Source organism: Hyla sarda, chromosome 2, assembly GCF_029499605.1.
Source record: "Hyla sarda isolate aHylSar1 chromosome 2, aHylSar1.hap1, whole genome shotgun sequence".
Lineage (NCBI taxonomy): Eukaryota > Metazoa > Chordata > Amphibia > Anura > Hylidae > Hyla > Hyla sarda.
In genome coordinates this window covers 260,817,579-260,843,029 of record NC_079190.1, presented here as the reverse complement: position 1 = coordinate 260,843,029, position 25,451 = coordinate 260,817,579, and the positions used below count along the sequence as shown (strand labels likewise).

The window sequence follows — 25,451 nt, the reverse complement described above, 5'->3', positions numbered from 1 at the left end:
CATTAGCCATGGGTCCTGGCTGCTGATAACAACTCGTACTCACAAGGTATGAAGCAAGCTCAACTTCTGAGCACGCTTCATACAATGAGAGCAGGACAAGGGCGTACATTTACGCTTGATCTCCTGAAGGGGGCTAAGAAAATATTCCTAACATTCAAAAAGCTATTTTCGCAATGTTTCATAAATTATGACCAATTATACCATAGCTATTTGGTATCTATATATCTATCTATCTATCCTATTTCATATGTTTGTACATCTTTATAACAATATATTGTCTCATATCTGTCTTCTTATCTTTTCAATATATCAATCCAATAACCATTTAAATGCAATCTTTAAAGTTATCCAATCTAATTTTATCTATCTAATCTTAATTATATCTATCTATCTATCATCCATCTCTGTCTTTATTTACCAGAAATGTATCTTTTTATTTCTCTTTCTATTATAAATCTACTATTTATGCACTTTATCTATCTGTCTCTTTATTTATTAAATATTTAAGTTTAATAACAATTTTATTGCAATATGTTCTCTATCCATTTAAGATAAACCCTGTCTGTCCATTCTTCTATTTATCTATCTATCTATCCATACATCTATTTATCCATAACTCTACCTATTATTCTATCTGGCCATGTATTTGATATCAATTTATCATCTCAAATCTATCTACAGTATTTACCTATTCATCTCTCTATTTAATATCTCTCATATTTGTCTACCTCCTATCTGTAATAATTTAATATCAATAATTTCACATCTGTGTTTTTATTCTATCTTTCCATCTATCTATCTATCAATCTCTAATATCATATCTATCTCATATTGACCTATCTATCTCATATATCTCTGTATCTAACATATGTCTAATTTATATCTCTGTACATATCCCTTATCTTAAACTATCTCCTATTTAATATCAAACTATTATCACATCTATGTTTTTTTTTATCCCATCTATGTATGTAAACACTTCTCTTCATACTAGGTTAGAAGGAGCATGGCATTGTATATTTAGTTGCAAACACCTAATAATGTAAACTATTCGTTCAGAAATAATGAAAACAGATTGTTGCACTTATTAGAGCATTTCTATATCTATGTCTATCTTTACAGCAGACTCTCTCTAAATTTGCAGGGGGGAGTTGTCCTGACAGGCACACCCTTCAGTGAGCTTCTGCTTTCCTATAGACAGGGGTTGCACTGTTGATTTGCCAGTCACACTTACACTCTCCACCCCCCTCCCTGTGACAGCTCTGATGTCAAATACTGGATGACAGAACACGACTATTGCACTTTTTCTGACAGATCAGTAGAGAGGAAACTGTTGGATATATTACATGTCAGCATATGAGATGATAGGACACTCATGCCAGTTCACTACGACCTGTGATTTGGAATGAAGTCAAGTTTCTACCTACTTTGGACTTTCTGTGACACAGGATCTCCAGGATTGTTCCATAAGTAAATTAAGGTCTATAGAGGAACCTCTAACCACCCCCACATCCTTTCACGCTGACATTGCTCTTTTCACGACCATCAGGAAGAAGACAGATGTGTGCGGACTTCTGTTTTCTCATGCATTTTTTCACATTTTGTAGAGTTTCTGGACTGTGATATAAAGAAAACTACTGTTCTAAGTCATCTGAGCAACTGAATCCATTTAACAGCTTTAGATCTGACTTGTGCCTGTTCTGCTACTTCACAAGGGACCATTGCAAGAGAACCAGCTGCAATATCACACAACTCAGTGCTTGTGAAGTGTTGTTTCTTAGCAGTGCTACTTGGATCGCTGTCATAGCTGTAGACTTCGTAACATTTTCTTTGTGGTTTTGGTGCTTTAAGGAGGGTGCAGAAACTCGAGAAGACGAGGTTGGGCGCAGAGTTTCTTCACATGCAACACCCCTTCTCCACCAGCCTAACAGATTTCAGATCAGACAGTCACTTCCTGAGCTACTGATCTCTGAACTCTTTTATTCATTTTAGAAATCATTAGTGATAACCAATCTTAAATACGAATATAGTGCCTTTTCTTGTATACAGTGGTTTAGAGCTTCTAAGAGGGACACTAAACTTCTAGTTTAAACCCAGTGGCTGGCACTTTTTTAACTTTTGTTGTTGTAATGCGTATTCCAGTAGACCCGAGCACCAGTCGGCGCTTTACTCCTCCATCGACTACCTTCTCCTGCGGTAAAATGGGAGACAGCAATGGAGCCATCAACTCTTCTGGCTCTGGACGGACAAGAACGGAGATACGAACAGTAGTGGATGTCCTTGCAGATCACGCTGGAGAACTGGTCCGGACTGACAGCCCTAACTTCTTATGCTCAGTCCTGCCTTCACATTGGAGATGCAACAAGACCCTTCCAGTGGCATTCAAGGTAACTTGGGGGAAGGGGTATACTCTTCATAGAAATTAAGTATAAGTTTTATATTTAAAAGGATGGTACTTTTCATACTTTGCACTGACTACTGCACCTGCTGTTTAACTCCATGTAACAGACATTTGACGTGCTATATCTATTATATGTACAGAATAGTTTTTTACATTCCAGCAGTATTTAATCTCTATATAAATTCATATTTTGGGCATGACGATAACTATTTGGGTTAAAATAATGCAACAGGTTGTCAATCAGTCCTAGTTAAAACCGCAGATAGTACGAGCTGAGCCAAATGACAATCACATATATACTATTTCTGTAATGACATGCAGTGATCTGAAATACAATTTTTATGCTATTCACTAAAGTAATATTACGATTCTGATAAGATCCAGTTTGCATTCATATTGCTATTTAGATAGAAGTCTAATACTAAAAATAATCAATTCAATAAACGGGAACAGACCATTGTAAATTGACAGTCATATTTTACTTTATGGTTTATATTGTTGGTATTGCTAAACCAAATGTACTGTGTCAGGAATGGTTTTAGCGTACGGTTTGGTATGATCGGTATACCACTTCACAAACTGTCTCCTAACCTCACAGTCACTCTTTTCTCTTCTGAAGATTATCTAGTGTAATGATCAGGAACAAAAAAAAACTACATTAACCATAGAATTCTGTAAAATGTATGCACCTCTATACCAAAGCATCCACCTGCAGTAGTATAATATCCTTTCACTGTTCCCTTTCTAGTAATATAACCCTGAACCCTGATTTTATCACTATTGGTAAAAAGTATAGTTCCATTGTTTAATTTATTTGTTTATTATTCCTATTGTTACATTAATTTCAATGTGTTGTTCTAAATTATGAGCTGATCTAAAATATATATCTAAAGTGTTAATAACTTTTCATTCATAGATCCATAATATATAAAGCTATAAAAGGAAGTTTTGATCTGTGTAAAATAAGCTAGACGATTATCAGAGAGTACTTTGCTTTTGCAATTGCAACATGGTACATAATAAATAGTAGAAAATTGCAGGCTTTGTGTCAAGTGCTGTATCTGATGATGGGAAATCAGTGGGCTGCTGCTTAACACATTCAAGAACATGAGATATCTGTGGTCAGAGATTGAAATGAAGCGATAGAACACACATCTAAAGAAAAGTTCTGTTGGGAAATAAAGTACAAAAACCAAGTTAACTTAGTACTAAACAAGAAGGTTTGAGGTTTCACATTGTTTGTTCCACTTCAAAGAAATGTGTAATTGTAAAGCAAGTCTATATCAGTAGCTACTGCATTTGGTTGTCATTTTGTAATGATAAAATAATTATAAATGTATTCATAAATGTAAGTGCATGTTTGCATTTGTATAATGCATATCAAATAATTCTGCATGATTTATCATTTCTATATTGACAACATATAAAGACTACTGATTTCTTCACATTAATATCTATTTATATCACAATTGTTTAAAACCCTAAATATTTTCAATACAATAACCCATCTAATTATTCAGCGTTCATTTAATGAATTACTTTGATAAAGATATAATCTTAGTAGTATTTACATTCTTTTATAAATTCGTATTGAACAAGGACAGAAAAGATGAAGACGTAACACATATTTATTCGATGATCAGTTGTGAAAAAAAGGAATGTACAAATGTAATAGGTACATTTTTTCCTTTTTATCACATTTGAGACCATATTTCCACAGAAGGCAGAAACCATATGTAGTAAATATTTTTAATGTAGTGAAACTAGACATGAGCTCGCATAATGTATGATAAAATATGAACAATACAGAAGATATTTAGAAAGAACAGGACAGTAATTAAAACAGGTGTTTTGTTCGTTTGTTTGTTGTTTTTTTAATTTTTTTATGGGTTTGTAGGCAATGGACCAAAAATATAAAAGGAGAAATTAAATAAATAAATAACAATTATTGAAAGATGTCAGAACAAATGAGGAAAAGGAACTGAATATTAATGAGAAAAATACTAAAATAAAGGGGGGAAAAAAACAGTACAAACATTACATTTAGACCAGTAAGTGCATTCTCTGTCCAGCGCTTTGCAATTGTCAATGCTATACAACAATGACTGGAAAGAAAATAATATATATGAATAGTATAAGTTATTAGCACCAATATGAACTAATGAAGAGCCCGGGAGCATACATTTATTTTAGAAATTATATAAAATTGTACAAAAATTTAGATATAAAAATCACAATTGTTAACAGAATCAAATGAAAAACATAATTTTACATACTAAATCACTTAATTTTGGAGTATTTGTAGCAATTTTAAAACTACATAATAAATTATAGAATTATTTAAATGTTATACATTACACCAGAATTTTATAGTAACTTATTTTGGCAATAATTAGTAAAGTTGATCATTAACGTTGCTCTTAAAATGGTTTACATCTGAATGCTTTGTGATATCTTTCATATCATAAAGTCACTTGTACTGATGCTACAATTGATTACATAGGACATGGTATTCAGTTTTGGAAGCATTTTCAGTTTTTTGTATAAATCCTAGTGAATTAGCTAAGCATGACACATTTATTCAAACTATTCTGCATTAAATGTTCATACCCTGTAGCTGTCAACCTAGATTGTAATCTATATGAAATGATGCTCAGCTATTGCATATAGACAATGCAGAATAAAGCAAACACTGATGCAAGAATAACAAGAATTGTGGCACTTCTGTGTTTTATACAGACCTGTTCAGCTTTTGATGCCAAAATACAATTAGAGATTTGCAAAATAAACAGTTACTGTTTTATTTTTGGTTCCGTATGTGGATTATTATTAGGAAGGTCAATTAAATATATAGGTTGTAATTAATTTAAAATGACTCATCCAGTTATATGGATGACATATGTACAAATTTATTTCTAGGTATCACATTTCCTGACAGCGAACACAAGTCTCCTGATCTCTAGTATTATCAATGTACAGGTGATAGTAAACTGACAAGTGTCCAATGCATACTTTTTATCTCTAAACCTGACTAAACACATCTTTTCCTGCAGGTTGTGGCACTGGGTGATGTTCCTGATGGGACGGTAGTAACAGTGATGGCTGGGAACGATGAGAACTATTCAGCTGAGTTGAGGAACGCTTCCGCAGTCATGAAGAATCAAGTAGCCCGGTTTAATGATCTCCGCTTTGTTGGTAGAAGTGGAAGAGGTAGGCCTTACTGTAGCACTATGTGTATAATAATTCAGCATGTGATTGTAAGTAACTGTTGTTATTGAGTCATGTCAAAACAGAAACAAAATACTAAATTATAGGTACCTTGTAGGTGTGAATATTCTCCCTTCATGACTTTATGTATTCTCTATATACATTATACAGTTATATACATTGTATCCTTAATAATAGATTGGGTGCTTCTTGCATATTCAGGTTGATTTAAAATAATGTGAGTACGTGCATTTTGCTGTGTACAGTCAGCTGACATGGTATTAAAAGCTTTGTTCTCTCTTTTGACTGCCCATTTGAGTAGATGGTTGTGCACTGGGTAGTACTAAACAAAAACTTTGCCTCACAATTTCTACCAGCATATAAAGGCCATCAGTTTAATTGAATCCTATTTTTGCCTAAACTTAAATTTTATTTTTTTAAATGTATTGTTTCATTATAATGTGTCAAAACAAATGTAGAATAAAGCTAGGGCGACATTGTGACTTTACAAGATTGAGTTTAACTATTGAATGCCAACTGTAATTCACAAGATTGCATAAACCTCAGTATATTGCCTTGGACTGCAGCTGTATCACACTAGTTGAAACCTTGTAGCGCTACAAAAGGAGCAGTACAGCCCTGCCCTAACCCACCTACTACATAACCTAAAATGGAAATGTTTTACTATAAAGCTATGAGGAACCTAAAAATGATAATATTAAAGACATTGAAATTTCATTAGCATTTACCTTTTCTATCAGTCTGTCTATGCCTTTGCACCAGTATGTCGCCGAGCTGAACCAATCAATATTTGTTATTTCTACCATTCTAACAAGGTTAGCTTTCAGTAATTTCCATTTTGAGTAATAAAACACAAAAAGTCATATCCGATATAATGCAAATTTTCAACTATAGTTTAACACATGCACCGTACATGGATCCCCTTATTTAATATTAATATTAATTAGATGATGTAGATGTAATATGTTGGTGAATGAGAATTGCAATTTTAATTTTAAGAATACATATTGGATAAGCTGTGACCTGTACTAAGCATCTCCTATTTTGGGGTCCCAAACTGCCATAATTTGACATTTTGGGTCCAAAACTAACAGCATCATCTATGGTCTACATGGGAAATGCATTAAAATCTGTGCAAAAGAGCAGTTGCCTATAGCAACCAACCAGATCACTTATTTTATTTTTTAAAAGGCCTCTGACAAATAAAAGATGGAATCTGATTGGTTGCTATGGACATATGCTCCACTGTTCCTCTGCACAAGTTTTGATAAATCTCCCCGAATAGCATTTGTTCTTTTGAGTGGTCAAAACACCACAATATTTCCCCTGGGATAGGCAGTAAAACAATAAAGAAAACACCTCCGATCTTGTCTTTCTTCTGAAATAAAGCAAGTCATGGGGACAATAGGACACTGAAAAAGAATGATAGGATTAAAACCGAGAGATGTCATGGATTACATTTAGCATCAACCTGGGAAGCCTAGTCCGACAAAGCCTGTAGTCAGCATGATGCCACAGAACGCTTTTATAAGCAATTGACCCTTAAAGGAAAACAGCTTGTAGGAATTACTTCTAACACACACAAAAAGATATACTGCTACTCTGAACTTCTCTGTATACAGAACAGAAAGATTTTCAGCACGGAATGCTGCAAACTATAGGAGTTAATACTCAAAGCATTATTATGGCAGGTGTAATAAAGCATTAGTATAACCATCCTGGCCCTACATAATGAAACATAGAAACATACAATGTGTCGGCAGATAAGAACCATTTGGCCCATCTGCCATATAATCTGAATCTTATCAATAGTCCCTGGTCCTATCTTATATGATGGATAGCCTTATGCCTATCAATATCTTATATGAAGGATAGCCTCATGCCTATCCCATGCATTAGAGATCGACCGATATCGATTTTTTAGGGCCAATACTGATACCGATAATCTGTGGAGGTTAAGGCCGATAGCCGATAATTTATACCGATATTCCGGTATAAATTATCGGCTATTTTTCTCTCCCCCATGAAGCCGCTGCAGATCATTGATTTAAAGCGGGCGCTTAAAATCAATGAACTGTAGCGGCTTTTGCGGTGCAAGAGACCGCCGCCGCCACTTGCTTCTCTCCCCCTGCCTGTATAAAGCCCCCCTGACTTATAATACCCCCTGTCCTGTTCCCCTCATATATAATGCCCCATGTCCTGTGCACCTCACATATAATGCCCCCTGAGGGTGCAGAACAGGGGGCATTATATGTCAGGGGCACAGGACATGGGGCATTATATATGAGGGGCACATGTCAGGGGGCATTATATGGGGGGGGCACATGATGGGGGCATTGTATGTGAGGAACACAGGACATGGGGCATTATATGTGGGGAACACAGGACAGGGGGTATTATGTATGAGGGGCACATGACGGGGGGATTATATGTGGGGGCACATGACAGCCCACCCCTGTCATGTGCCCATATAATGCCCCCTGACTTATAATACCCCCTGTCCAGTGCCCCTCACATATAATGCCCATGTCCTGCTCCCTCAGGGGGCATTATATGTGAGGGTACAGGACAGAGGGTATTATAAGTCAGGGGGGCATTATATGGGCACATGACAGGGGGGGCTGTCATGTGCCCCCACATATAATCCCCCCTGTCCTGTGTTCCTCACATATAAGACCCCCCTGATATGTGCCCCTCACTTTGCCCCCCATCCATACAGCGCCCGAGCAGTGCTCACCTTTCTCACACGCTGCTACGTTCTTGTACTGTGAGTGAGAGCTGCAGGGACGTGATCTCCGGGCGCCGGCGCGATGATGTGATGTCATCACGCCGGCCTGCCGTGGATGGCGTCCCCGCGGCTCTCACTCCCATTGCAAGAATGAAGTAGTGTGAGAAAGGTGAGGGAGTGGAGGAGCGGGACAGCTGACAGCTCCCGCTCCACCATGCTGTCAGCTGTCAGGCAATTGCTCCGCACGGCAATACAAGGCGTGCGCACGAATCGCGGGACTTCAATTCCGGCCTGAAGTTCAGGGCTGGGACTGAAGTCCCGCGATTCGTGCGCACGCCTTGCTTTGCGCATTATCGGCAGGTTAGAAGCCGATACCGATAACGGAAATAAACGTGAATATCGGCCGATAATATCGGCCGTGCCGATAATCGGTCGATCCCTACTATGCATGCTTAAACTCCTTCACTGTATTTGCAGTGACCACTTCTGCAGGAAGGCTATTCCATGCATCCACTACTCTCTCAGTAAAGTAATACTTCCTCATATTACTTTTAAACCTTTACCCCTCTAACTTAAAACTATGTCCTCTTGTGGTAGTTTTTCTTCTTTTCAATATCCCCTCCTTTACCGTGTTGATTCTCTTTATGAATATAAAAGTTTCTATAATGTCCCCTGTCTCTTCCTTCTTCCAAGCTATACATGTTAAAGTCCTTTAACCTTTCCGGGTAAGTTTTATTCTGCAATCCATGTACTAGTTTAGTAGCTCTTCTCTGAACTCTCTCTAGAATATCTATATCCTTCTAGAGATACGGCCTCCAGTACTGCGCACAATACTCCAAGTGAGGCCTCACCAGAGTTCTGTACAACGGCATGAGCACTTCTCTCTTTCTACTGCTTATACCTTTCCCTATACATCCAAGCATTCTGCTAGCATTTCCTGCTGCTCTATTACATTGTCTTCCTACCTTTAAGTCTTCTGAAATAAATACTCGTAAATTCCTTTCCTCAGATACTGAGGTCAGGGCTGTGTCAAATAATCTATATTCTGCCCTTCGGTTTTTACGCTCCAGGTGCATTATCTTGCACTTATCCACATTAAATTTCAGTTGCCAGAGTTCTGACCATTCTTCTAGTTTTCATAAATTCTTTTTCATTTGGTGGATCCCTCCAGGAACATCAACCCTGTTACATATCTTTGTGTCATCAGCAAAAAGACATACCTTACCATTGAGACCTTTTTAACTATCAATAATGAAGATATTAACCCCTTAAGGACTCAGGGTTTTTCCGTTTTTGAACTTTCGTTTTTTCCTCCTTACCTACCTTTAAACAATCACACTTCTTTCAATTTTGCACCTAAAATTCCATATTGTTGCTTATTTTTTTTGTGCCACCAATTCTACTTTGCAGTGATATCAGTCATTTTACCCAAAAATCTACGGCGAAGCGGGAAAAAATTAATTGTGTGACAAAATTTACGAAAAAACGCCATTTTGTAATTTTGGGGGCTTCCGTTTCTACGTAGTGCATTTTTCAGTAAAAATGACTTCTTATCTTTATTCCGTAGGTCCATACGGTTAAAATGATACCATACTTATATAGGTTTGATTTTGCATTACTTCTAAAATAAATCATAACTACATGCAGGAAAATGTATACGTTTAAAATTATCATTTCTCACCCCTATAACTTTTCCACTTACGGAGCGGTATGAGGGCTCATTTTTTGCACCGTGATCTGAAGTTTTTATCGGTTCTATTTTTGTGTTGACCTGACTTTTTGATTGCTTTTTATGATATAAAAAGGGACCAAAAATACGCTATTTTGGACTTAGGAATTTTTTTTGCAAGTACACCATTGACCGTGCAGTTTAAATAACAAAGTATTTTTATATTTCGAACATTTCCGCATGCGGCGATACAACATATGTTTATTTTTATTTACACAGTTTTCTTTTTAAATAGGAAAAGGGGGGGGGGGTGATTCTTACTTTTATTAGGGAAGGGGTTAAATGATCTTTATTAACTTTTTTTCGCACTTTTTTTTTGCAGTGTTATAGACCCCTCTAGTGGCTATTACACTGCACACACTGATCTGCTACACAGATCATTGCCGTGCATTGACACTGCAAAGATCAGTGTTATCGGCGGTTGATTGCTCAAGTCTGGATTTCAGGCTTGGAGCAATCAATCGCCGATCAGATGCGACGGAGGCAGGTAAGGGAACCTCGGCTCAGGTTCCAGGTGATTGGGACATGGCGATTTCACCGCGATAGTCCCGATCAGCCCAACTGAGCTGCCGCGAAGCTTTCACTTTTATTTTAGATATGGTGATCAAATTTGAACGCCACATCTAAATAGTGCGTGGCACATCGATCGGTGCTGCACGCTATTAGCCCAGGGTCCCGGCTTTCATTAGCCGCCCGGACCGACCCGGTATGATGCGGGGTCACAGTGTGATCCCACATTATATACTGGGACCAGGCGCAGGGCATACAGGGCGTCCTTAAGAGGTTAAATAATCATTATTAACTTTTTTATTTCACTTTTTTTTTTTTTTTTTTTGCAATGTTATAGCCCCCATAGGGGGCTGTAACATTGCACACACTAATCTTCCACATTGATCATTGTTATCCCGTCGGATAACATTGATCAATGATTCTGCTGCTTGACTGCTCATGCCTGGATCTTAGGCACTGAGCAGTCATTCGGCGATCGGACATGCAGGAGGCAGGTAGGGATCCTCCTGGTGTCCTCCAGATGTTCGGGAGGCCAGGATTTCGCCACGGCGGTCCCGAACAGCCCTCTGAGCTAACTGGCAGTACTTTACTTTCACTTTAGATGCGGCGATCAATTTTGAATGCCGCATCTAAAGGGTTAATAGTGCGCGGCACTGCAACCAGTGCTGCACGCTATTAGCCATGGGTCCCAGCTGTTGTTAGAGGCTGGGCACGACCCACTATGATGTGGGGCCACGCTATGGCCCCGCGTTATAGAACGGGAGCGAACTCAGGGTGTACAGGTACGCCCTGAGTCCTTAAGTGATTAAACAAAATTGGTGCCAGTACAGATCCCTGATGTACCCCACTGGTAACAAGACCTTACTCTAAATATTCTCCATTGACTCCAACCCTCTGTTGTCTTTCACTCAGCCACTACCTAATCCACTCAACAATATAGGAGTCCAATCTCAAAGACTGTAGTGTATTGATAAGTCTTCTATGTGGGACAGTGTCAAAAGCCTTACTAAAATCTAGATATGCGATGTCTACTGCCCCTCTGGCATCTATTATTTTAGTCACCTATCAAAAAATCAGTTTTGTTTGACATGATCTCCCTGAAGTAAACCCATGTTGCTTTTCATCTTGTAATCCATGGGATTTTTAGATGTTCCACAATCCTATCCTTTTAGTAGGGTTTCCATTAATTTCCCCACTATTGATGTCAGACTAACTCACATATAGTTGCTTGACTCCTCCCTACTACCTTTCTTGAGAATGTGCACGACATTTGCTAATTTCCAATCTTCTTGGACGACTCCTGTTACCAGTGATTGGTTAAATAAATCTGTTAATGGTTTTGCTAGTTCACCGCTAAGCTCTTTAATAATTTTGGGTGTATCCCATCAGGCCCCTGTGACTTATTTGTCTTAACTTTAGAAAGCAAACGTGGAACCTCTTCCTCTGTAAAGACACATGCATCAAATAATTCATTAGTCTTTCTCTCTAATTGAGGTCCTTTTTCTTCCTTTTCTTCTGTAAAAACTGAACAGAAGTATTCATTAAGGCAGTCGGCTAGCCCTTTATTCTCTTCTACATTCCTTCCTTCCTTTGTTTTTAATTTAGTTATTCCTTTTTAATTTCCTTTTTTTTTCATTTATATAACTGAAGAATGTCTTATCCCCTTTTTTCACAGACTGAGTGTCAGAACCTATAGGGTTAGAAGGTTCTGACAGGTTCTTTGTTGTTTTTTGTTGCTGGGTTACGCCCGGCTGTCTGGACTGGTCAGCTGACCTTGATTGGAGCACCTGTTCTGGCTCCATATAAGCTGGCAGTCTACTCCCAGTCTGAGCCTGCTAAAGAGTTCTGTTTGTCTCCTAGCTAGCTTTATACTGTATCTGTTATATCTGGCATTTTGACCCTTTGGCTCTGCTCTCTGACTCTTCTCTCTGGTATTAGCATTCTTGTGCTTCATGCTCTCCTGTTTAAGACTCGGCTCTCTGACTAAGTATTTTTGTGTGTGCGTGTTTAGGTTTGTTTTCTGTTAGTTGTGTGCCTCCATCCTTTCATGACCTTTTGTCAGTTTTGTAGTTTATTGTTTTGACCTTTTGACTGTCCCTCACTTATTTAGGAAGGGACCGTCACCGTGGTTATGGACCTGTCATCTAAGGCAGGTAAGTAAGTAGGTAGGACAGGAAAGTGGGCGAGAATAGTGTGCACTCCTTCCCTGCCCATACATGACACTGAGCTAGTTTTTCTTCCGCCTGCACTTTAGATGTCCTTATAACTTGCTTGGCCTCTTTCTGCCTTATCTTGTAGTTTTCCCTTTTTTCATTGCTCTTTTTTTTTTATAATTACTAAATGCTAGCTTTTTGTATTTATGATTTTGGTGACTTCTGCTAAGTACCACAGTTTTCTCTTCCCTTTTCTGCTTTTACTGACAAGTCTAATGAAAGTTTCTGTTGCCTTCAATAATGCATCTTCTAAGTAGTCCCATTTCTCCTGGACTCCATGTGATCCATTCCAGTCTGATAGGGACTCATTTATGACTAATCTAATTTTTGAAAAGTCATTTTTTCTAAAATATAAATCTTGTTTTTGTGTGGTGTGACTCCATCACTGTTCTTACATTAAACCACACTGACTGGTGATCACCAGATCCCAAGCTTTTGCCTACAGTAATATCATACACCAAATCCAAATTTCTGAATACCAAATCCAAAATGGCCTCCCTCCGGGTTGGCTCCTCAACCACTTGTTGTAGAGATAATCCCAGTAGGGAATTTAGAATATCTGTACTCCTGGCAGAACTAGCTATTTAAGTTTTTCAGTTTATATCTGGAAGATTGAAGTCTCCCATAATGATAACTTCTCCTTTCATTGTCATTTTAGTTATTTCCTAAACTAGTAAATCATCTAATTCTTTAACCTGGCCAGGTGGTCTATAGATCACACCTACACGAGGTACTGTATTATTATCAAACTGCATCGTAAACCAAACTGACTCTATGTTGGCCTCACTAACTTGTATTAGGTTAGATAAAGTAATAATAGTAGTAGTAATAATCAGCCACAAGGGGGTTAAGATCTCAAAGTCTTCAGTTATGACATCCTGTGTATTTAAAATGTAACTGTCCCCCCAAAAATGTTTTAACATATTATCCAGGCATGCCAAAAGTTTAGATCGCACTGGGTCTCAGTCCTTGGACCCGCTATAATGGTATGTTATAGGCTAGTGAATTGCGCAGCAGCACTCTATACAGCCTGGCCATCTGCCTGATTCAACCCATTACTCCATTAAAGCTAAAAACCTCTTCACATTTTATCTGCAATGCTTATATTGTTTTATAAATAAAGATGAGGATCATGTATAAAGACTGGAAAACCAGCTGTACTTTACTCCAGCCTGAGAAGGGCTGAGTGTGTTCTATAATCCCCAACACTGTTCACACATGTCAGTTAATTCTGCTCAACAAGAACAAAGCAAAAGTGATGACCAATGGATACAGCTGCTGCAGAAACTCTTCTTTATTGAGATAAAATCAGTGTAGATCTATACAACTGTGCAGATTCATATGGTTTAAACACACTTCTTTGTCCAATTGTATGGATCTGCATTGGTGTTATATCCATAAAGAAGAGTTTCGGCAGCTGTAGCCGCTGGTAATCACTTTTGCTTTGTTCTGTTAACGGGTGAAAACTGGACATCTTTTCCATTAATCTAGCTCACCGTACTTAAAGGGAATGTGTTATCAGAAAAAGACCTATTGTTTATACATTTACTATCCACACTATAAAATACACCTGACATTTCCTGATTGTCCTTATCCTCATAGGGAGGATTATAGTGAAAGGTGATGCCAGGATGTACATAAGACAGGATCAGGCTATTCACAATAGGTGATGGTTAGAGCTCAGACCAAATCCCCCGCCTCCCCTTGCACAATGACTTTTTTTTTTTACAGGGCACAGAGCATGCCTAGAACACTCTCATGTAGAAGTAAATAAGGTCAGCTCTTAATGTTCAAAAAAATTTAATTAAATTTGCAATCAGAAAATAGAAACAGATTAGAAACAAAAAACATTTTCCAGTATCTGGCTGTGATCGGTAACAATGCCAGGTTTAACAGTGCCACTTTAACAATGCCAAGTATCTTTGAAAAAGTGCTAAGTACATCAACTGTCCTTGGTAGAACTTAAAGACCCCGTTCCCTTTTCCCTGACACAAATCACTTATTTATATATTCATTGGCCAAACCCCATTTTTAACTACTAGTGTTAATATGTGACTAAGACTCCTACTGTATAAACAGAATATCTTTCCTTCAAAACCATGAAAATATACTTAATCCCAGCTGTTACTAAGCTGTTGTGGGGAGCTGCTATTATAACTGGCTACTGACATCTTCACAAAACCCTCCACATCCTTCAAGTTAGTAGAGAAGAATACAGGGCACCACCCCTTCTTATTCATTCAGAGCTGCTGAGGAAATCGAAACAGTTCTTAGACTTCTGTCCTAACTTAACTACAGGTTTCTTATTAGATCAGATTATGGATCAAGAGAAAAATGTTTAAAGGGTTAATCGAGGATAAAAATATGAATTATAATATTTTATTTAAAAAAAGTTATCCATGGTAAGCAAATAGAAAAACAAGCTTAGAGACTTTACTGCTTAAGGGTCTATTCACAGGTAAAGTATTCTGCGCATATTTTATGCTGCAGATTTTAATGTGAACTAAGCGATTGAATACATCTTCAAATATGTGCAGGATACTGTAAATGTGAATAGACCCTAAAGAGGTCCTGTAGCCTCACCAAACATCTCATTTCTTAGGATGCCCCAAGTCTAGATGTATTCTTTGTTAATAAACCCTGTGTGCGATGTTACACTGAGGGGCATGATTTAAATACAGACAGTATTCTGTATGGATAAGGCTTGTAGGATGCTCTGGAAGCAAGATCTCATGAAATGTATGTCATTTTATAAGATCTTGTGGATGTGGGTGTAGGTATGAAGGGGTGACAGTACATTCTTGACTCTTTGTATACTCCAGCTGTGAACTTGTACAACGTACACAGCTCTGCACCTGCATCTCAGGGCCTTGTGTGCCTATAATACTTGACACCAAGTTGTATCCCGCTGATAGCAGGGGACAGGGGAGGGGGGCAGGGGTGCATCCTTACAGCTCGGGCAGCCATTAAAATCCATATGACAAACCCTGCTCAGCAGAGCTGTCAGGCAGCCCTATTCAGCAGAGATTCCCTGTGTATGGCTGTTATAGGCCTACACTGTCACTACTAATGGGTGTTAAAATGACTATTTTGAGACACTGGGTATAGGCAATGAAGGTCTTATTTAACAAATATTATTATTTGTATATGTTAATATTTGTATATGTAACTGATATGTAAAGATTTATTTTGAAAAGTGCCATATAAAGATCCAATTCTGCTGTACTAGTAGAGGTAACACAGTTAAAGGGGTACTCCACTGCCCCAGCATTTGGAACATTTTGTTCCGAATGCTGGCTGTGGGGGTTGTGACATCATGGCCAGGTCCTTCGGGATGTCACGCCACTCTCCCTCAATGCAAGTCTATGGGAGGGGGCGTGGTGCCCCCTCCCATAGACTTGCATTGAGGGGGCATGACGTCACTACCCCCACATCCAGCATTCGGAACAAAATGTTCCAAATGCTGGGGCAGTGGAGTACCCCTTAAAGTGCATTGGTTTGCAGAGTGTGAGCCATGACAACTTTCGGCTTTCCATAGCACACATGGGTTTGCAATTTCACAACAGTTAAGGAACCATCGCATATAGACCGTTGAAGAAGTTTCTATGAAAATATGTAATCTTTGTTTTTGGGCTGCTTTATGCTAAGAATAGCTTTCATGTAAAGCAAACACTTACAGCAACATACAGTGAACTTTGCTTAACAGTTTTGTGATAAATAAAATATAATATCATCCTAAAACCCTATAAAATATATTGCAAACTCTTTCGTATAACTTAAGTTAACCAGCTTTGATTACCCTGGTAAATCATGTCAATGTAAATCAGTCTATTCATATCTACAAATATGGGTAGTTTTTATGATATATAATTACTGTAGAGATGTTGAAGCGTTAACATTTCTTTAACATTTCCGTCTTCTTTTTTAGTTTCCTAAAACGCATACTTTTATTCTTTTTTTCTAAATCTGTACTTAACTGAGTGCAGATTGGCAATGGAAAATCTGCCCTTTTATGAATTAAGCTTTTATTTCTGTACTTAATTATCCTGTTAGAGTTTTTTCATGCTTCCAAAACAAATTTCCAAACCGGAATGCTTTATAATTCTAAGTCTGGTCTTTGAACTGATTCATCTTGAGTGTATTGATGTCATTTCAAAACTCCAAAATAAGGCATCATAATAGCCTCATGTATATCTGAACGTTTTGCATATAATAATGGTTTAACAATCTACTGGGAAACTACTGAAAAGCAAATGTGTAGAATGTATAAAGCTAATCTAAATCTCCTTGATATGGCTACAAATTAATGGAAGCCTCTAGCCATTACCCTATACTTAAATGGGTTTTCCCGGGAACTTTTTTTTATTTGACTATGCTACAGGGGCTGTAAAGTTAGTGTAGTTCATAATATAATGTCAGCATACAAAATGAGTGTCTTTTCAGGTTGCAGTGCGGCCCAAGACATTACATCACTAGTCAGGTAATGGCAGGGAGCCTGTCTTGCTTCAGTGGTCAGTGGGTGCAGCAACTGCTGGGTGGAGGGGGGGGGGGTTATTCTACTTGGAATTTTAGTTTTGCAACAGCAGAAAGAACCATGGTTAGAAGACACTAGTGTATTGCATTGAAGGCAGAACGTGTGCGCTTCAATCAGTGGGGTGGCTGATGTGTGGGAGGGAGAAAAAATACCACACACTTTCATACACAGAATTATGGGACTTGTAGTTGGAGAGAGGCAACTCCAACAGGAAATAGCCAGTTCACAAAAAGATTTCGCCACAGCATTATGGTAATCTCACAACATAGCCACATATAGTCCCTGAGTGCAGATCCTTCCTGAAAATGTCCATTACTATCTGGCAGATACATTCTAAAGTCACCTTATAGTGGATTATCCCTTTAATGCTGATTGTGAACCTTGTGTTGCTCCAGCATGGTCACCTCAGATGATGTAGTGAATTAATAAACCATAATTTAAGAACGCTACCAAGCAGGCTCTGAGTTTACAGAAACTATGCATTACAGAGCCCATATGATTCATTAGTGTATATCACACATAGAAAACTGCATCTTGTAAAAAAAATAAAAATGAAACCCTACCTCTAGTTAAATTGTACCACCAGCATGGCAAGGCCTCAGCTGCATGCAAAGGGTGCATTGTAATAAAAGTCACCCAGACTTAGTGACAATGAAATCAAAAGGTCATAATGGTCACTTATCTGCATAAACGTTTACTGATCTGATTGGGGTCTATAAATTATGAATTAAAGTGCATTCTGTCATCTGCAAATTCATATTCAAAATGGCAACATTGTTACAGAGATCATTATGAAAGGATGCCATGAATACCCTAATTGTGCTGTCCGTGCTAAAAAACTGTCTTATATTTTGCATTGAAATGTCAAAAAGGCATGGCCTGGGCTGCAACAACTCTCTACTCTGAATCCATATATTCTGTGTGTTTGATGGATAGACAGGGCTCGACTTAAAAGCCCATTTGTAATCCCACATAGACCTCATGTTAGCAGATTGCTGTGCATATACAGTGAGCCAGTGAGGCTGAACCGGGCAAACTTACTGCGCATGCACCACAAGACACAAACACGGCACATGCATGGGATTTCATCTGGGCTCGGCCCTGTTAGCCAAACCCTGTCTGTCAGCTGGATTCAGAAAGTAGAGGCATTGTAGATCAAGCTGATTAAGCTGATTAAATGCACAAAATTAAACGTGTTGTTTTCGGCAGGCATCTACTCCCTTTTTACTATAGTCCCCTTGTTTTGAATGGGAATATATGCTATTATTTTTTATGCCATGGAAAAAATTAAGTGATGTATAAGGAATCTCGATTTTTTTTTTTTTATACAGATTTCAAATCTGCAATGGTTTTTCCCATTCAAAATTAGACACAGATTTTTGATGGTATTTCTTTTAGAAATTACAAATTACAAGGTGATTTGGACAAACTTATGCCATTAAATAAGACGACTAATCTTTATTTCAGGTATGTTTTGTGTGCTGATTACATAATTTTTGCAAGGGGTTGTGCCATATACTAGAATGCCAAATACAGTTCCAGAACTCATAATAAAATAAGATTGAATTAATAAAGTTCAGGTAAGTGTTGGGGTACTAGAGGAAGAGTGTATCCCAAATCAAGTATCTTTAGTATATATAGAACTTTTGGAGGGCCTTTGAAGCTTATGGCATGTGCTATTATAATCTGACCTGTCTTATATTCATAAAGATTGAAATGTGTAATACATGAATGTTATATATTGAGTTCAGTAGTGCAATAAAATAAAATATGTTTCATTTTATCCTCAGGAAAGAGTTTCACATTGACAATCACCGTTTTTACAAGCCCTACACAGGTGGCCACATATCACAGAGCTATTAAAGTGACTGTTGATGGACCACGAGAGCCTAGAAGTAAGTCCTAGAGAAAGCTGTAATGTACAGACACCCCCAATGTAATGTTTTAGTGCTGCTAATAATTAAGTTATTAAGATATTTAACATGCAAACATTTACAATGATAATTGTGTTTATAACCTTACATTCCCTGACAGAGGCCAAAAGTGCATCCTTTTGGCCCCCATGTGTTTGGCAAATGCTAAACAATAGGATGGAACAACGTTCTAGACTATGCTATTCCATCCAAAGGGATTCTGTAAAGCAACATATACCGTACATTAAACAAATGCATTGTTTACAATGGGAGTCTAACAGTGACGGATGCTATAGCATGGCATCCCTCATAGGCCTCTATAAAATGGATACGGGAATCTCAACTAATGGACACTATTGCTGGTGCTTCTCCTGGCATGCATGCATGAAACTCAGAGCAGCTATGATTCTCTTCTTCCCATTCTTTTCTTCACTCTGAGCTTACCTCCTGAGCTCCCTCCAGAAAAGTGGTACTGCTGACAGGCACTCAACATACATTTTGAATGAATGAGTTTCGGAAGACTGTCTGTCGCTCTGCAGGAAACTCAGGGGAAGGAAAGAAAGACTTTTTTTTTTTCAACTATAATTTTCATAGAGCATATTCCAACAAACAGACAATCATGCCCCAAACATGGGGTCAAGAAAAAACAGGCTCAAAGTTTTCCAAGAATACAAAGGAGACATAAAATGTATATGGCAAATAATGGAAATAAATACTTTTAACAGAACCAAACTACCCATCCTTCCCTGGAAAGATGACATAACTATTGGACTCCAATGGTGGTCTGTACATTCATTGTAACTGTCCATATATAGACAGTGTTGTCACCACAAGTTCCCTGGGGATTTCTCCTAAGAGGTAGTCGCAGAGAGTAACATCTACTGTGTTGACAGATGGAATATATGGATATATGGATTTATAAAGAATCCAATTGTAGGGCCTATGTATGCCTCAGGATTACATTGGAGGAATAGAGAGCTACAACAAGAGTCTATAGACTTTTATGGGTGCTGCATTATGGCTTCATATAACTTGACAGTTGTATGGAGCTGTGATTAGACCACGAGTCCTGAAAATGTGATTTTTGTATATCTAAAATAGTGTAAAAAGTGCAAAAAGACTAGAGCAGGGTTCTAAAGAACTACTAGTTTAGACTGAGCTCAAACTTCAACAATAACACTTAAAGAGTAGCTCCCACCATCTTTTTTTTTTTTTTCTGTCCCTGCCTATTTCCCATCCATCCCTAACCCCCTCCCTGCCTATTTTTCTTTTTTTTCTATCCTAGAAATGCCTTTTTGTCTGCCTGGTAGTGTGCTCACTACCAGGCAGACTTCCCCAGCAGGCGCGACGTCACTGATGCCTGCTGGGGGGGACTTCCGCCCTTAGTTCACCTATACAGGGTGCCTCCAGCTGTTTCACCACTACAACTCCCAGCTTGCCATGACATCTATTGGCTGTCAGGGCATGCTGGGAGTTGTAGTGGTGAGACAACTGGAGGCACCCTGTGATGAAAACAATAACTTTGTTATGGCCACAGCGCTACCCTCGCAACGCCAAACCCCCCCCCCTGCTGAAAGCAAATAAATTTAATGGCTGTGGTGCTACCCCCGCAATGCCCCCCCACCCCCCCAGCTGAAAGCAATACATTTTATGGTTGCGGCGCTAAAATCCCCCACCACCACCCGAAACAGACATAACGAAGTGAGTCCTGGTGGGTCCTGAGTCCTTCCTGAGGCAGCAGCGGGAGGCGGGGTCGGCGTGTGAGGCCAGGGAGCCAATGCGCTCTCAGAGCTCGCTCCCGCCTGTCTGACAGGCAGGGAGCGAGTGCAGACTGAATGAATTTGGACCGATTGCCGGCCGGCATCGGTCCGAATTCAGGCGTGACGTCATGCCAGGCTGCAGCCGGCCACTAGGAGGGAGACCCCTAGTGGCCGGATTTCAAAATAAAAATAAAGTGTTTTAATAAAAAAAATAATAATTAAAGCATATTAGAAATATGTTGTAGTACATCAGTACAACAACATATAAAAAAAGAGTTCATGACAGTGCCCATTTAAAGGTATGTATAATACTAAAAGCATTGAAAATCTCTATATAACACTGTTACGTCACATAGGAGTATATCTAAGTACATTTTAACTTTTTTAAAGGCAAAGCCAATATAAAAATTATAGCAACATGTATGGCTATGTGTAGTAACCAACAGCTTATTTAAACTAAAAAATGTCTAAATAATATCCTTTTGGTGGCAGATGCCTGATAGTGTTTATATGCACATGATAGTATCAAAAGACACAATGGTTCCCTTTTTGGGAGAAGCAGTGGCTTTTTACAAGCTGTCAAAAAATTATCCCATTTTGGAGAGAAGCATGAGAATTGGTATCCTAGAAAGTGCACAAAACCCTCTAAATGTGACACAAAACCCTCCAAAAGTGCAGCAGGAAGGTTGTGCTTGGGTTTCCATTTGTAGTTCATGGCCCCTCACATAGTTTCCAAAAGGACATTATTGTCTTACTTGGGTGCCCCGTAAAATGGGAATATCTGGGCAGACATAACATGGCAGGCACCACCATAATGAATGAGCAGTAGGACTGCTCGGATATGCCCCTAACCATTGACAGAAATGCATTTCCAAGCAGATTCAGCTGACAGAATGTTGGGAACTTTACATTCAAATGTGTGCATGGTGCAGCAGAAATCTTTTGCAAACTATTGGAATCTTCGGTCCTAGAATTTCTGAATGGATCTCTCCGTTCAGAAATTCTGTAGTGTGAAAAAACAGAGGAGAAGAATCTTTTACTGACTAATAACATGTAATCTCTGCAGCGCTATAGATTGTCACCTTTATAAGAAGGGTCAATTAAGAGCCTATATGCAAATAGTATGATTTGCAGCGCATTTCTTGTGTGGATTGCTTTTCACAAGACTTTACTACGCAGGATTATTTTTTTTTAGTTCACATAGATTTTGTCTTCGAGGCAGAAGTAATCAAAACATGTGTTTTTAAATTTTTTACATATTGTGGTATTGTGTTACCTAGAGTGGGATTATTTTGCCACTATATTGGGTGCAATGTGGCAAAAACCTGGAGAAGGACCTGGGTGGTAGTGGGGAGAGAAGATCTGACTTCATGCAGGATGGTCTGTGTTCTATAATAATTGATGTCATAAGTTAACTCTTTAAAGTAAAGTACCATTAGGATGGGCCGACAGCTAAATACTGCGAGATTGGTACTTGTTAAAAGGAGCCTTTATAAGACTCTATTATTGCAAGTTTAGGCCCACCCAAATGACCCATAAACCGTTGTTTGGACCCTAATATAAATCATTGTCAGCAACACATCCTACAATTACACAGGAAGATGTGCCCCCAACTAACAATGATCTTTAATACCACATGACCCCTGTGATCAGCCGAGTGATCATTCGGTTGGGCAGTCACTCAGTGCTAGAAGTCTGACAAATGACAGTGTGTGCCAAAGCCTGTGGCAGCCAAGATCATGATATGGTATGAACTGTGTTTCTTTTAAAGTACTGTAAGGGTACGTTCACACTACGGAATTCCCGCGGAATTCCACGAGCAGAATTCCGCTGTGTGAACTTAACATTAGTGTGAATGGGTCTCCGCGGGTCTCCATTCACACTGCGTAATTTCAGCGGCGGACAATGCCGCCGCTGAAACTGTTCCGCGCAAAGAAAGAACATGTTCATTCATTGCGCAGATTCCGCGAGCACTGCATAGCGGTCAATGGTGAGGGCTCAGTGCCCTGCGGCCCTAGCGCCGAAGTATTTTTGGCGGCCGCCACCAGACGGAATCTCTGCAGCGAGCGGAGATTCCGCAGTGTGAACGCACCCTAAAATAGATTTAGGGTCTTATTTTGAAAGACATTGTATGTGTTTCTTTACAGGATAGATGGCCTAGGGTTTAGTTTAGCCTGTGATCGCCATTCTGAAACTGAATCCACTGTGTTGAAGTGAGTTCTTTAAGTGCCAACCATTTTACCCCAGAGACAGTGAGCTCACATAACCCCTATGTTGCCAGAGTACTTAAAGGGGTATTCCAGTTAAAAAATAACTTTTTTCATATCAACTGGCTCCAGAAAGTTATACAGATTTGTAAATTACTTCTACAAAAAAATCTTAATCCTTATCAGTTGCGGAAGTTGAGTGTCTGACAACAGTGCTCTCTGCTGACACCTCTGTCTGTCTTAGGAACTGTCCAGAGTAGGAGCAAGTCCACATAGCAAACCTCTCATGCTCTGGACAGTTCCTGAGACAGACAGAGGTGTCGGCAGAGAGCACTGTTGTCAGACAGAAAAGAACAACTCAGCTTCAGCAGCTGATAACTACTGGAAGGATTAAGATTTTTTAATAGAAGTTATTTACAAATCTGTTTAACTTTCTGGAGCCAGTTGATATGAAAAAAAAATGTTTTTTACTGGAATACCCCTTAGAGTATTCTGTAAATAATATTTCATATAAATGTGATACAGACAGAAATATGCAGACATGAGAAGATAGGGCGAATTATGCAGCAAAAATAGGAAAATGGTGCTGCATAGGAATAATCAGGAATCTGTTGTGGTTTTATTTAATGAGAACATAACATGAAACAGCAAGCTGGCAGCCTGTGGTCACAGTGTGGTTTTCTAGGAAAAGAAAATCACTACTGTTCTTTTTGCAAAACTGTATGTAGAACTTCTGCTCATAATAATTAATACTTTTTGTTGTACTGTTTGACAATGTTTTGTGTGTTCGTTAGTGATTCTGTTCAGTAATGTAGATTTTATGTAACCTGGCTTGCTGTACTTAGTATGTGTCTGAAAAAATATATTCTAGTGTTTATGTGTAGACTGTACTTGTCTTATAACTATGTCCTAGTAGTGTCCTATAAACGTATTGTTACACTGGACAGGGAATAGTGATGCCCTGCTCTCACCCAGACCACTGTTCCTGCCTACTTGCCAATTAAGTAGGCCATCAGTTGGCTTCAGTTAGATTATTAAATATTTTTTACATTCACTTAAGAATCCTTTAAGAATTCAGTAACTTAAAGGAATTCTCTCTTCTGACTTCTTGAGCTCACTGGAGAGCTGAGCCTCCTCTCTCTTCCTGCTTCAGCAGGAATACTTGAAACACACTGGTTGTGTGCAAGCTACCAGCACTTTGCATTACTCACTGGTACAGTACAGCTTGCACACCAGCAGAGCCTGTATCTGAAGTGTCAGTGATCATGTTTATCCAAGGTTCCTGGCAGATAAAGTCCCTCTCCTGCTCTGTGCAGAGTGAGTGTGTGAAGTTAGCAGCAGCTCATCCACCTTCCAGAAAAACGAGAGGTGGCCTGTAGCCTAGACAACTAGCAGTAACCAAAAGGTAGAGATAAGCAGCTGTAACATTTAAAAACATGACAACGTTTGAAAACTATTTATATTTACATAAGTGTATACATTTACATGCCCCACAGTTTAAAAACTAATAATGTAGATTGGAATACCCCTTTAAGGGTGTTTAATAAAAAAAAACTGAACATGTGAACTCACCTTTACATACTGTTTGATTAACAATCAAAATGTTAAAGGGAAATTTCAGCAAGTTTGATGCAAAAAAATATTAAAAAGAAAGCATACTGCACCCTTCTGCTGTTCAAATAGCTTCCGTTCCAAACCTCTCAATACTGATTCTGGTACTTGTGACACATCGACCCTGCAGGAACTGCCTGTTCACCCAGTCAATTGCCAAGGCCGGTCACCACTGTTATCAGAGATTGGCTGAGCAAGCAGTTCCTGTGTACTCATGTATCACTGAAACTAGGAAGCAGTGGAGATGACCGGTTGCAGGGTATGGCAGTTGAATATACTTTCTTATTTTTTTTTCAGCATGCAGGCTTGCCTTTACATTTTATTATGGGGCTGGAATACCCCTTTTAGTGTAGGGTCACACACAGCATATACGCAGCGTATTTCATTATGCAGCCCTGTGTGCACATTATGGATTGTAGACAGAGCCAGTATGACTGCAATGCGGACCCGCCTCCGAACCTCACTGCAAACACAGGGTTTCCATCGGGTAAAGTTTGTGTCTGTTTGTGTCTGTTCATAGCATACGCAGTGCAGGGATCAAGTCCTGGGAAAAAAAGTGTGGGAACTTACCCTAGATTTACACTTAAAGGGGTACTAGACATCTTATACCCTATCCA

At 38.8% G+C, this 25,451-nt stretch overlaps 1 protein-coding gene across 3 annotated transcripts in view; it reads left to right on the top strand.

Annotated features, from left to right (window-relative positions):
• The window catches only part of RUNX3 (RUNX family transcription factor 3), a 210,778-nt gene that overhangs the window by 148,810 nt on the left and 36,517 nt on the right, over positions 1-25,451 (top strand). For all 3 annotated transcript variants that reach the window (XM_056560589.1, XM_056560588.1, XM_056560590.1), the window contains 3 exons: positions 2,143-2,387; positions 5,455-5,611; positions 19,134-19,238. In XM_056560589.1, the coding sequence (XP_056416564.1) occupies positions 2,143-2,387; positions 5,455-5,611; positions 19,134-19,238 (507 nt within the window). The remainder of the gene's footprint in view (positions 1-2,142; positions 2,388-5,454; positions 5,612-19,133; positions 19,239-25,451) is intronic.